Source organism: Epinephelus lanceolatus, chromosome 13 (genome assembly GCF_041903045.1).
Source record: "Epinephelus lanceolatus isolate andai-2023 chromosome 13, ASM4190304v1, whole genome shotgun sequence".
Classification (NCBI taxonomy): Eukaryota; Metazoa; Chordata; class Actinopteri; order Perciformes; family Serranidae; genus Epinephelus; species Epinephelus lanceolatus.
Window position 1 is genome coordinate 14,233,030 of NC_135746.1, and position 14,208 is coordinate 14,247,237.

At 40.2% G+C, this 14,208-nt stretch overlaps 1 protein-coding gene across 2 annotated transcripts; it reads left to right on the forward strand.

Annotated features, from left to right (window-relative positions):
- Positions 1-408: 408 nt before the first annotated feature.
- On the forward strand, positions 409-12,225 carry blk (BLK proto-oncogene, Src family tyrosine kinase). 2 transcript variants are annotated; one of them, XM_078173780.1, is made up of 14 exons: positions 409-806; positions 2,083-2,169; positions 2,339-2,435; positions 2,567-2,597; positions 3,987-4,077; positions 4,172-4,270; positions 4,386-4,489; positions 4,611-4,760; positions 5,229-5,381; positions 5,483-5,662; positions 7,361-7,437; positions 8,229-8,379; positions 10,262-10,393; positions 11,425-12,225. In XM_078173780.1, exons 3-14 carry the CDS (start codon positions 2,340-2,342, stop codon positions 11,625-11,627), a joined length of 1,467 nt encoding a protein of 488 aa, XP_078029906.1. In that variant the 5' UTR covers positions 409-806; positions 2,083-2,169; position 2,339; the 3' UTR covers positions 11,628-12,225. The 2 variants fall into 2 exon arrangements, with proteins under 2 accessions (XP_078029906.1, XP_033504442.1); XM_033648551.2 differs by having other exon boundaries at positions 414-806; positions 3,984-4,077.
- Positions 12,226-14,208: the final 1,983 nt, after the last annotated feature.

The window sequence follows — 14,208 nt, forward strand, 5'->3', positions numbered from 1 at the left end:
CATTGACACTGCATGTCTAAAAATGGCAAATACATGCACCTCCCTTAACGTGTAACACAACAAAAAGCAGAAGTAAAAACCACACAACAATAACCTTATAGCTGTGAGCAGTTTACTAAGCATTGTAGGGATAGACAGTACACTTGCTTAAACTACTAGAGGAACTGAGAAACATGTTTGTGGAAACAATGCTCTCTCTTATATATAAATATAGTACTCAGCACTCAACCACATCTGTTATCAACACTTACCACCCATACAGATACATTTACAGTACAACCCTTTTTCCACTGCAATCACACTAACTTATTTACAGAAATCATTGACTGTCCAACAGCACATTTTGAAATACAACTGACTGTATCAATTGGTAAACGTCCTTCTCTTTGGCTGTGCTACCTCCGAAGTCTGCTTTTATCCACTTTACAAATTAACCAGTTAAAGGTTTGCTCAAAGTGAGATAATTATGGTTTAATCATGGGACAGTGGTGGGGGGCGATCTTTGTGCTGTTATGTTAGATGATCTGCAGCAGAGGCGACGGAAAAGAGAATTACTGGAGAAAAATAAATAGACACACCACTATCTATTTACAGTAAACTCAATGAAGTCCCCCATGGAGGGAGGCCCTGGTCTTTACTGCGAGAGAGATAGAGAGATAAGAAAAAAAGGAAACGGAGAGCAAGAGAGAGACTCATGAGCAAGTGAGAGTGACACACTGACGTGCTGCTGGTTTTCAGTAAGGAAATTGAAGACGTCTTGCATCTGGAGTACTTTTGAGGACACAAGCTGGGGGGCAAGTTTCAAGGTATTTATCATTTATTCATTAAAAGTAAAATTTAGAATTAAAAAGAGTGAACTTAATAAACTTTTGTCATGTTTTAGATGAAAAAAGATTGAAATAAGTCATACTGGTGTGCCGTAAAGTCGCACAGTTAGTTGGAACTGTAACAGTGGAACATTTACAGCAACCATTAGGAGACAAAAATCTCACAAATGGTTACAAGAAATATCTTGACATTATACATGAAAATAAAATTAGACTAAGCAAAACACAATCCCTAGTGTGTGTGCGGTGTGTGGTGAGTTAAAAGCGCGCTTAAATTTTTCATGAGGTAAAGAAAGGATGCAAAGGTCAGTGATAATAAAGGTAATTCTTCTTAAAATTATATCATGAAAACATGTATGGGATGTATTCTTAAAAAAAAGCTGCCCTTCGATATAAATAAAGGCTAAAAAAAGTTGTGACTTCTACTTGTAATATAATGGTCACAGTTTTATTCACACGTCACTGTATATTTGTTGGGTGATAAAATCTCGAAGATTGTCACCATGACAGTTGGTTTTCTGAGAGCAAGTTTTGCACGTAATTTTATGGCATAGTTAAAATTTTATTTATTCATTTATTGTTTTGTTTTTTAATAATATTCCTGTTACAGTTGCAACACAAAGAAGGTGACAGCTAAAGCCATTTAATAACCAGCAGTGTGTGAAGTCCAAGCGTCCTGCTCTCTGAAGGTTTAGTTGCATACTGTCTATGGGACATCGTAATAAGACAAGTGCTGCCATTTTGACATTTGCATGTACGACCATGAAGTTAAACATCCGTGATAAACATTGAGGTTATTGAGCTGTAAGTAATGGTGCTTAAATTGGCTCTTATAACTATTGTTATGACTCTTTTTTGGACTTCTTTTTTAATATTCATCATCTGTTTAAATGTTTCTATGTGAGAATCTTATTTAAAAAAACAGATTCAGAAACAGCAGTAACAAGTGCACCATGCGTAAAAAGCATTTTGCTTTACATTGACATAAGAGTTCCCTGTAATCTTCTGCTTCTCGTTCTCAATTGTTATTTTTAGCACTTCATTTTTTCTCTATTTTTAACTGACAGGACAACATGACTGTGTCATAAACTGTAAATGCAAATGCTACCAAATAAAAATGAAAACATGTTTTCCACTTCCTCTTCTGAGAAGCATTTGGCTTTAAGCACACTTGTTATCAAGACATTAAACTAAAAAGGGACTCCACCGATGATTTAGCGAATTTTGAGTGATTTTAAATTATTATTTTTTTCAGCCCTGGGCATGAACTCACAGACTGGGCCCTGCAGTGGGAGGAGTGGAGACTGAAAACAGCTTCTGTAAAGCTCATCTGCTTTTTCAGGTAAGAGCACAGAAATGAATATACTGTGACTATCTGAGGCTCTTAGCAGGAACTGGTTGAATTTGATAGCGTGGAACGAACTGCACGACATCATGCAGTGCTGTGTTGTACTGTTACATTGAGTAAACCCTGTTAGTATAACTGAGGAGGATTGCCATTATACATGCAGGATGGGCTGCGCTTGCAGTGGCCAGAAACAAGTAAAAGATGACAAATTCTACAAAGGAAAATACAACTCTCGGGTTTCCAACTCGTCAAATCACATAGTAAGTACACCACTTGGGTATTGTACTTTACTGTGATGTGAAATGAACGTGGTTTAATCACTTTAAATTGTGTTTTTCTTTGGTGTATTTGAAATATGGAATATTTAAGAACGTATTTTTTTCCTCTTTAGGCACGAGGTGGAAACACATATGTGGATAATGGTAATCACTGAACACAACACACATAACAAACTTTCCACTGAACATTAACTGTGTCTAAAGCAGTCGGCTGTCGCTGTGCAGAGAGACATTAGTGGCAGTGAGAAGAGGCTATGTTTAGCGATCAAAATCTTGGTTGTGTTTCCTCTGTTTTCTTCTGGGGAAAAGATGAGATCGTTAACAAAAGACAGTCGTTTTCATGTCACTGACACAGAAAGTGTAAAAACTATGCTTGTGCTGTATGTTCTTTTACTATTTGAAGGGTGAGTTCAGTCATTTTCAACCTGGACTCCAACTTCTCGTGTCTTTGTCTCTAAGTGACTGATGGAAACATTCATTTTTGAAATTGGTCCAATATTGCGTGAGAGCAAGAGGTGAAACAGGCTGCAATGTAACATTTAGGGCATGTTTGCGCTGTCACTTTATAGTTACGTCCATCAAAAGTGTTTGTTTTTGTCTCTGACAGGCTCAGATTATTATTCCACGTGTCTGACAACATTATGGAAAGGATCCCTACAGAGATAGACCTTTTTGTTAAAGAGTAAGATCCTTTTTGTTGAACCAGAAACCAGAAACAATAATCACTGTTCGGCCCCGATCACACGGAAAGTGGGACCACCCCATGACCTGCTTACATTAACCTTCCTGTGTTATCAGTCTTATTTCATGGTAATCAGTATCTAATTCCTAAAATGTTGAGGCAGAGGGTACTTGCTGTAGCTCTGGTTGAGGGTGAGAGGCTGTCAGCAAATAGTTTGTTGGGCACAGGGAAACAGAGATCTGTATGGGTACATGAGACCCTAAAAAAGAGGGTGGATCACAGGGAGTACCAGTGAGTTGGTCCAGGAGCTTTGCCTATATTTTAGGATGACCCAGGGGGAGTTTGACAACCTGCTGTCTATTGTTGGGCCGTATAGCTCTATAGCTAGCCACCACCAGTTTTTCCTCCATTGTTTACCAACTGTAAACTTGTTGTCATGACCACCACAGAAGAATTTGCCTCTCAAATGATCCAAATAGACAATGCGAAAAAAGATGATGAAAAAAGAGATGCTAAAATGCTTTCTGTGTGACCAGAGCCTTAGTGGGCACAATCTGATGGTATGAACATGCCTCAAGTGGTTACACTGGAGCCCATTTCACCGTTTTTGGCTGCAGCCTTGTGACCACTTTCAAAAACTGTTGTTCCTTTTAGTCACTAAGACGCAAAAACATGACGAAATAGGGTTCAGGTTTAAAAATATACAACGTGCCCTTTAACTTTTACGTCCAGCATAGCAGCCAAACAAAACAAAAAAGAAGTCAACATTCACAATCAATAATTGAAATTACTGTTGTTTTTGGAAGATCGTTTTGGTTGAATCAACAGTTTGCTCTGCTTCTCTTTAGAAGACATCGTGTTTGTGGCTCAACATGACTTCAAAGCGACCAACGAGAACGATCTACCTTTCAGAAAGGGAGACAAACTTAAGGTTTTACAAGAGTAAGTCGCCTCGTCCTTTCGTCACTATAGTACGTTCTCAGCAACAGAAGTACTTTTGATCTGACAAAATGTAAACGATCTGCTGTGTTTGTAGAAATGGAGATTGGTGGGTTGCTAGATCGTTGGTGACAGGACAGGAGGGCCTCATACCATGCAATTATGTAGCCAGAGCAGATACGCTGGAGGTGGAAAAGTAAGAAATAACGCCATGAATGTTAAGAAAATCTAAATTTTATGGACTGTTAAATATAAATGTATGTGCTTTAACTGGTTACATAAAGTGTATTTTGTGGTTCTGTCTCCTGCAGATGGTTTTTCAAGGACATGAGTAGGAGAGAGACTGAACGACTACTTTTAGCTCCCGGAAATAAACCGGGCGCCTTTCTAGTGCGAGAGAGCGAGACCTGTAAAGGTGATTGCCATCAGTTTCTTTGTGTGATCACGCCACAAACCATACTTTACAATAACAGTTACAATTTCAAGACAAGTATTAATGTCGACATGTAACTAAGATCTATATGTTTCCCTCTTAGGGTCTTTCTCGCTGTCAGTCAGAGATCACACATCGGAGCAAGGAGATGTGGTAAAACACTACAAGATCCGCTGTATGGACAAAGGTGGCTACTACATCTCACCCTCCACCACATTCCCATCGCTACAGGAGCTGGTTAAATACTACACCCGTAAGTAATAAACACATTTTATTAATCCACAAAACTTTTCTTTTAGAACTTAACTATTTAAAAGTAAGTATCCCTACATACAGGTTTCTAAATGTTTCCAAATCAGTAATCCAAAAACTAACACCATCTGTTGATTTGAATTCAGTTTTGGTTCACTGCTGTGAATTCTAAGACTTCTGCATTGACTTTGAATCGATGGGGGAAGTTAGACCCTTGTGATGCGTTGTGCATTTCCTGTGTGAGAGGAGTGATAGTCTTTCCACTCCTGTGCGACTAAACCACAAGATAAGAAGGCCAAATCTCTAGAATGGCTGCCAATGCACAGCAGCTCATGAGAGACAAGTGCACGCAAACAAGCTTTTAAGATTATTTGAGGAAACAAAAGCTCATCAGACTTCTTCAGACACTAAATTTAGCACAAAGGCAAGGATTGTTTATTACAGCTATGTGTCTCACGTTTGGATGCAGGTACCGCAGATGGTTTGTGTCAACGGCTGTATGCCCCTTGTAAGGCGAAACCACCCGAGCAGCCGTGGGCTCAGGACGAGTGGGAGATTCCCAGAGAGACGCTGAAAATGGTGAAGAAACTGGGGGCCGGGCAGTTTGGAGAAGTGTGGATGGGTGAGAGAAAGTTCACAATTCATCCTCTCATCAGCAACATTTTATAAGCCTAGACAGACAAGAACAGTGAGTTAAACACCCAGTGTTAATTCTAACTGCAGGTTACTATAAGAACACCCAGAAGGTCGCTATCAAGACCTTAAAGGAGGGAACAATGGAGCCTGAGGCGTTCCTGCAGGAGGCCAACCTGATGAAGCAGCTGCAGCATGAACGACTGGTGCGCCTCCATGCTGTGGTCACTAAGGAACCCATTCTTATTGTCACCGAGTTCATGGTCAATGGTAAGACAAAAAGTAAAGGGGAGGCGGGGAGATTTTTGGAATGATTACAGGGATAGGTCGGATTTTTTGCAGTGGGACTGTATAATACGCATCCATACCCACTGGCACCACTGCAGCACAACGCATCAAGTGCCACCCCTAGCACTCACTGGACGCATCATGCTGCAAGTCATTAACAGACGACCGCACAAAGTTATCACTGCTTTTACGAAGAGATCTGTACTTCCTCCACCTTAACATTAGCTTTAAATCATATGTACAGAGCCCCTAATTAAACATTTCTCCCCTGAAGAGCCAATCTCCAGAGCTATGACTTGCCAGGAAGTATCTTTTTGGCTATTGTCTTTTTTATTGTGGGTTGTTTAGCTCGGGATATTTCTCGACCTCAACAGTGAGTCTCTCCTCATCCAGTCTTGGTCACACATGAGACACAGCAACAGCTACAGAGTTCTTGTTATACATAAGTGGTGAGGAGAGGAGTCGAGCTGCCATAGGAGCAGAGAAAAAGAGCTGCTATGGGAGCTGGTATGTACAAGAAGAGAGAGAGTGGGGATCAGTATCAGTTTAAGTGTATGCTACATACAGGATATTTTCACTGATCTACCTTGCCGTCGCAATTTCTGATGGGGAGCAAAAGCTGTTATATCTCTCTCTTCAAAGCCAAACTCCACTGAGATAAACAGTAATTTAACATCACTGAACACAGGAGCAAGTGGTCTAAAAACTCATTTTATGACAGTCAGAGACTTAATTCAATTTGGTCATTTTATTATGATGTTGTGCACTAAGTTGGGGTGAGGGCAAACTACCTGAAACACCATAAACTCAGAGATTACTGAGATTACTACTTTACAAGTAAATATAGCATTTACAGGGTTGTACTGAATCGAAGTGTTTGCATTATCGGAGCCTTAAAGGGACAGACAATCAAAAAATATACATTCTTCCTCTTAGCTGTAGTGCTGTGTATCAATCTAGACTGTTTTGGTGTGAGTTGCAGAGTGTTGGAGATATCGGCTGTAGCAATGTCTGCCCTCTCTCCAATATAGAGGAACTAGATTGCACTCTGTTCATGGTGCTATAAAGAGATACTCGATGATATGGTTGGCTGACACCCACCAGCTGTATCACTTGCAGAAGGAAGTGTGCATCGATTACTAGCTCACCTAGCCCCACTGAGCTGGCTTATGTTACAGCTCAGCCGAGGAGGATCCCATTTAGGTGTATATCTCACACCGTCACAAGCCTTTCGTCCATGAGTAGATGCACTCTTCCCTCTGTGTGGTGATACGGTTGCCAGGTGTTGTTCAGTAAAAAAAACAACAATAGTTCCGACATGAAACTGCTCACAACAAGGTCTGTGGATTATCTCGAGTAACCGAGTCATGATTTCTGGAAAGAGACATTACTGTTGAGTTTTTCAAATATATTTTTTGGCGCTTTGAGCACCACAAGCTGAGTGTCATCTAGTTCCATTATACTGGAGAGAAGGCAGACATCTCTATGGCTGATATCTCTGACACTCTGCAACTCACACCAAAACAATCTAGACTGACAAATAGCACTACAGGTAAGAGGAAAAATATGTGATTCTGTGTAATCTGTTTAAAACTGTAAGACGTTTCTGTGAAACAACATTTCTGTGAAAAGACATCATGTGTCATTTATGAGTTGTGCTTCTTCTTTTCTCATTTGCAGGATGTCTCCTGGACTTTCTGAAATCAGATGACGGAAAAAAGATAAAGCTGAACAAGCTGATAGACATGTCAGCGCAGGTGGGAAACTTTTTTTACTGTAACTGCACCATTTCAACAACATGATCTCCATGAATGTGCAGGATCGTATCTTGTACGTGACCATTTCATCACACTGTTAACTCATCTAACTCACTCCTCTCCATGATATAATGCAAGCTTTTTCTCAGAAAATTAGACAAACACAGGAACTTTCTTTAACATTGCCTGTGAGTGTGTCAGTTTTTTTTTGTAGACATTTATCTCACTGCTGCTGCTGTTGTTTACCACAGCGTGACATTTAACTTAATTCACTGATTTTTACATTCTCTGACAAAAACACTAGCCTTCTCACTGACCTCAAACTCTATTTATACCCACACAAGCTGCTGTGTACCCTGGCTGTTAGAGAGTGTGCTTTGACACCAGCTATGATGTGAATACACGTGGAAACTGTCAGCAGTAGCTGTGTGGTTTCTGTGGTGGGGCTTTTGCTCGTCTGGCTTGAAAGCCTCGCCCTACGTCAATTATTAACATCCGGACAGGAAATCATGCTGTTTTTTTCCATTTACAGTGAGCTCCCTCAGAACTCTTTTGCCCCTCCAAAAAAAAGCCATTTGACTTCCTGATAGTTGGCACATCCTGTAAAACCCACTTTGCTGCCATTATCACACACAAGTGCTCACACACGCTGTAGCTACTCAACTGTGCTGTGGACACTGACCAAAAGAAAACAGACACATGCAGTATGTGCACAAGACCACCATCTAGTCCATGGATTCAGTATGCCGTAATTCCCTTCTCATACTCTTGTTCTCCTCTCCATATGACAGATAGCTGAAGGCATGGCGTACATCGAGAGGAAGAACTACATCCACCGAGACGTGCGTGCAGCCAACATTCTGGTCAGCGAAACCCTGCACTGCAAGATAGCAGACTTTGGTCTGGCCAGGATCATCGAGTCCGAGTACACAGCTCAAGAAGGTGCAGTATGTGCAGTGTCTCCCCACAGTGGACGATATATGCATCCAGGGCAGTAGCCCAAGGTTTCAGGAGCTCAAGTCCCCCAATACAACACCCCATCCCCACTAAAATTAACCAAAAAGGCATTCTAAAACATGTTTTTTTTGTATTTGTCAGTTAAATTGTATTTTTCTGTAAAGTTTGCCTGATCCAGGAAGCAAATTTGCATGTCCTAGGATAACGAAGGCATGATCGACCCTATTCTCTCTCTGATTCGCGCATACTTGTTGCCTTGTTGGTTGGATTTGTTAGGTTTAGGCATGAGGAGTGAGACTGGTTAGGGTTAGGGTAAGAATTTCAGGATAAGCCGATCAGAGGCAAAGTAAGGCAGAGAAGGTCATGTCATGCCTCCGTTATTTGAGTAAATGCAAATTTGCATCAGGAGCATGACGGTCTAAATTACATCACACTCATTTGGCAGATGTTTTTGTCCAAGTGGAGCTTATAATAAACTCAAAGGAACAAGAGATGTGTGTTAGAGGGATAACTCTTACCAATAAACGGCAAAATTTAAATATAGTTTTTGCCTGTTTTTTTGAAACAGGCAAGATGGAAGAACTACCCATGTTAGGTTTCCTTGACAACAGTTAAACCAACAGGCCTGTTTGAGACTCCAACTCTAAAGGTCACTTGCACAAGCAGTTTTTTGTGGGCTGATTTGATTTTGGATTATTGCAGAAAATAATCTCAATCTAATACTTGCAGGGTTTTTTTTATTCAGCAAGATACTCTTCACAAATTAACTCTACTTTTATGAAGTTTGAAGCGTAAATGCAGAAGTTAAAAGCTAACACTAGGCTATAAACAAACTACACCACAGTCACAAGACATAACGTTGCCACCTCAATGAGGCTGTAAGGCCGTGTTGGGCACGGTGATTTTCTTTAACCTCAGTTTCTGTTTGCAAATGTCTTTTTCAGACAGATAAAAGCTTCGAAATTGACAAGTGGGGTATTTCCTGTTGTATTTTATGTCGTACACCAAGGACCTGGGTTACTTCTGGGTGATTTCCAGGTTTTAGGACTCAATCCCACACCTTCTATAATGACAGGAGCAAAAGGGGAAAACAGGTGACGTAGTGAAGGCGGTATGGTTGCACTGGAGCCCGTGGAATGGGGGTGGGGGCCCTTGCCAATGATTCAGATCGCCACATCGAGCTACACCTGTGTTCATGAACATGAAGTACTTTGTTTTCTGCCTGATGTCTAAAAATACTGCACTCAGCACCATTTCATTTTAACTGGAATATATCAACTCTCCCCACTTCAACAGATCTTCAATAAATCTTTAAAGTAGATGCACACTTTCTCAACTATTATTGCAACAACATGCTGTGGTTTTCATGCAACATCCGTCCTATACTGTCATGTGGAGGCAGAGAGGTGGGCGATGTGGGTAAAATCTACTACCATAGTGCAGGTTATTTTGTATTGTGATGACAGTCTATATTGTTATATAGTCAATTATTGAGAAATTCAACTGAGAAATCATTTCACATATAATGATGATAGGAATGTCTGTCTTGGGTTTATTCAAGTGAAGTAAAAACCTGACAAATTTATCACACAGAAAAATATTCAAACAGAATATTTTTCCATCATTGCCAAAAAAGGACAAATACAATCAGAGATATTAAAGAGATTGCCACCTCGGTATAAATGGCACAGTAATCTCTCTACCCATAATCAAATCTCTGTCACCTCCAGGTACATGTCGTCATATCGCCCCACATTAAAAGGAACAAAGGCACATTCACACACACATACACACTCCTACATATTCTCTACTGTCATAACGCACTAACACAATTTCCTCTGCTTTGTTTCCACTCTCTGACAACTAGGCGCTAAATTTCCCATCAAATGGACGGCTCCGGAGGCCATTAATTTCGGCACGTTCAGCATCAAATCGGATGTGTGGTCCTTTGGGATCCTCCTCACAGAGATAGTCACCTATGGAAGAATACCCTACCCAGGTACAATAAATAAGAAGCAAATAAAGTATGAGAGAAATGTACTTAAGCACAAATCATGTTTTAAAGGAATACTTGATCCACAAAACAATTATTTGTATATCAATGACTCGCTGATGTTATGTTGAATGCTTAAAGATAGAATTTGTCTTGCATGCCTCTGGCAAATGAAGAATCCAAAAATTGGAATAAATACTGGATCAGTTTAAGTCAGAGGGGCAAAACTACATCAAATCTGTTTACAAACTCTCACACAACTTGTGTAGTGTAATCCAAGTCTCATTTAACCAGTTGTATGCTCAATACTTCCCAAACAAACAGCCATTTCCAACATGGAACTGAACGAAGAGTCACACTTTTCGAAGCCAGACCACATTGACAAAACCAGCAATTTTAGCTCTCTGAACATGGGAGCTGCTGGTCTACTGCTGCCTTGATCTGTAGTTTGTTTGTGCTTTTGTGCGAATGTGGTGAATCCAAACTAACCCTTTAAAACACTAAAGTCACACAATACCAAAAAACAAACTACCAATCAAGGCAGTGGTAGACCAGCAGCTCCTGTGTTTAGCAAGGTAAAATTACTGTTTTTGTCAATGCAGTCTGGTTTTGAAGAGAACACAGATAAGTTTCACTTTCAGTTCAGCTCCCTGTCAGAAAGAGCTGTCTGGGAAGAAATGAGCATACGACTGGATAAATGAGACTTGGATTATACTGCATGAGTTGTGAGAGAGTTTGTAAATGGATGTTTTCATATATTTTCCCTGTTGTCAAATGTGGACCCCTATGCCTTCAATTCATCAAGGTTTGTTTATAAATGTTTTGATTCTTCATTCATCAGAGGCATGCGAGAAAAGTGTTTTCTTCATTAATTTAATGTAACACAGGGTAAGTAATTGATATACCAATGGCTATCTGGGGGTGAAGTATTCCTTTAATACATTGTTTAGAAACCAAAGACTTAGTAAATTACACTATATGATAACTAAAAATACATCAAAATCTAACACTAGCTGCATTTTCTTTTTCTGAATCAGGGATGACCAACCCAGAGGTGATCAGGAGCCTGGACAAGTCGTACAGGATGCCTCGTCCGGACGGCTGCCCCGAGGAACTCTATGACATTATGAAAATGTGCTGGCGGCAGAAGCCTGAGGACCGGCCGACTTTTGAATTTCTGCAGAACACTCTCAACGACTTCTTTATCGCCACGGAGGGACAATATGAGATGCAGCCGTGATTAAACAAAAGGTTTCCTGCTGATAACCTGAAGACAGCAAAACGTGCTAAAGAGAAATATGAGACTTGAAAGGACAGAGGATGAGGACCAACGGACACAATTTATTTTTTTTAAGAATTTCAAATTGACTCTTTTTTAAGTCTGCTTTCTAAGTGAATGTGAAAGCTATTCACGGCTTCCTGTCTCTAGCAACTACATGTTCATAAATGAAACATTCACACCTTCAGTGCAAAGTTTTCTTACACTGACTGTCCTGCTATTGATGGCTCTCATTCTTGATAACAGCCAAGAACCAGGAGACATGATTAGGACTGATATACGACGGTTAAAAGAAGGAGTATGGAAATACAAATACAGTACATGCACAGTGTTGAGAGGCCTTTGGACCTGAGAAAGTAAGTTGGCACAGGTGAAGTTACAGATGAAACCTTTGCATGGTACCAAAACAAGCAGCCTGAGATTACATGCACGATACTTTGCACTTTTTAAAAATTCCTTCAGTCATTCAGCGATACGTAATTAAAAAAGGGGGCTTTTTAGAGAGAATTTATACTTTCATACATGTTTTTGTAAATAAAAATATTTACATTATTTAAAACTTTGGTTTGTTCTTGTATTTCAATCCAGTTGGTTTAGTTACAGCGTCATTAAAACGTCCTTTACATGCAAACCCAGGCTGAGGGAGCTCTTCTGTGTGGAGTTTGCATGTTCTCTGGGTACTCCAGCTTCCTCCCACAGTCCAAAGACATGCAGGTTAATCAGTGACTCTAAATTGTCCGTAGGTGTGAATGTGAGTGTGAATGGTTGTCTGTCTCTATGTGTCAGCCCTGTGATAGTCTGGTGACCTGTCCAGGGTGTACTCTGCCTCTCGCCCAGTGTCAGCTGGGATAGGCTCCAGCACCCCCTGCAACCCTCAACAGGATAAGCGGTTATGGAAATTGGATGAACTTTTGCAGACCGAATGAAAGTATAGGATTTTAATTTTAGTTTGAATCACATTAAAACACTGACAACAACCTACTAACTTCATGACCTAAATGTTTACCTCATCATTAAGTGTAAGAGACAGGAATCGCCAACAGGAAGCCTCTAAAAGCAACGGACTCTCCTAAATTACAGTGGTTTTGATCCTAAACCATCCCCTGGGGGCCCAGACAGTATCTTGGAGATAAGAGGGTGGAATGGCCGCGGCAGCCAGGGGTTAAACCCTGCCACTTCCTGAATGGACGGGAAACAGGAAGTGTGAGTCAGCATTCCGCAAATGCCACACAGCTAGAACACTCTCACATGCCAAATAGGTTGAGGTCTTCACATTTTTGTTATGCTTGGTATTTGGTGGTTAAAAGAGACCTTCTGTGAGGAGGAGAGACTTTATTTTTTACTATATCTAATATACTATCTGCTGTAAGTAAGATGAGAAAAAGGCATTTCAAATATTTACTGACTCTCATTAATCACCAGTAAACACAAATGCTGATGCACCATCATCACAGTAAGTGTTATCCGTCATAGGTCTAAGGATATTATTACTCATTCTGATTATTGTAACTGAGTGACTTCATATATTTACACCACTGGCCGGTTTTCCTGTCATATCATCAAAACACCCTGCGATTGAAAAAGGTTTTTATCTGAATGAGCTCAGGGCTTTTTTAACAAATAAACTTTGGAGAGTTTCCAGCTGACAACAATGGGAGAGCACCGTATCGACAGCATCTTGCATTAATTCCATTAAATGCATGCCAGCATCAGATCGCTGCAACACTGGCAGTCTGTGTGATATAAATCTTTGTTATGAATGCAAGCTGAGACAGTTTGATGGCAGTTTGGACTCTGTAACATCAGTGGTGTCTTGGAGGTCAACTTTCATCAACTTTGGGAATGAACAATTCCCTACAGTTACGTGCTTACATTTTCTGATGATGGAAATCAAACATATAAATGCACACGTGGGTAAAGCAAAGTCTGATGTCTTAATGCAGAAAGTTACAACTGTTATACTCCTGTCATCCTGCAGAGGTCAGTGTCACACAGTTTCACATGATGTACTCTGCTGTAAACTGCAAAGAAAATGTTGTAACACCAATGATTTATGAGGACAGAAGAATACTATATTATATTTCCTTCATTCAAACAATCTGTAAAATTATAATTCATGTTATATATTGGCATAATGCCAACGTTGGGGCTTGTGCAGCAACATTTTTTTTTTTAAATTTCTCTTATAAAAAAAGTACAAGAAAAAAAAAATCTGAAGTAAACTCCAGGTGGACCAAATGTTCTTAACCATCCAAATCTGCTTTGCTCACTGATGAATCCTACTAGATCAGGGGTGTCAAACATACGGCCCGTGGGCCAGAAGTGGCCCGTTAAAGGGTCCAATCCGGCCCACTGGATGACTAGACGAAGGCTTTTCCACCCTGACCAGGATACAGTTCTCTGATATAATAATGAATACTTCCCATGACCATGTTTAAAGATACTGAACATTGTGCCAAATATTGTCAACCAGCAGCTTCAGTTCAAAAGAATCAGTATCAGGAAATGTCTGGATAAATGCACATGTAATGACAGTGAGAAG

What these genes read in the sequence shown, in the direction of transcription:
- blk (XM_033648551.2), top strand. Translation starts at nt 2,340, where the DNA reads ATGGGCTGCGCTTGCAGTGGCCAGAAACAAGTAAAAGATGACAAATTC. An exon ending in CCAACTCGTCAAATCACATA is followed by an intron (nt 2,436 to 2,566) that starts GTAAGTACACCA and finishes TTTCCTCTTTAG; the next exon opens with GCACGAGGTGGAAACACATA. An exon ending in TGATAGACATGTCAGCGCAG is followed by an intron (nt 7,438 to 8,228) that starts GTGGGAAACTTT and finishes TCCATATGACAG; the next exon opens with ATAGCTGAAGGCATGGCGTA.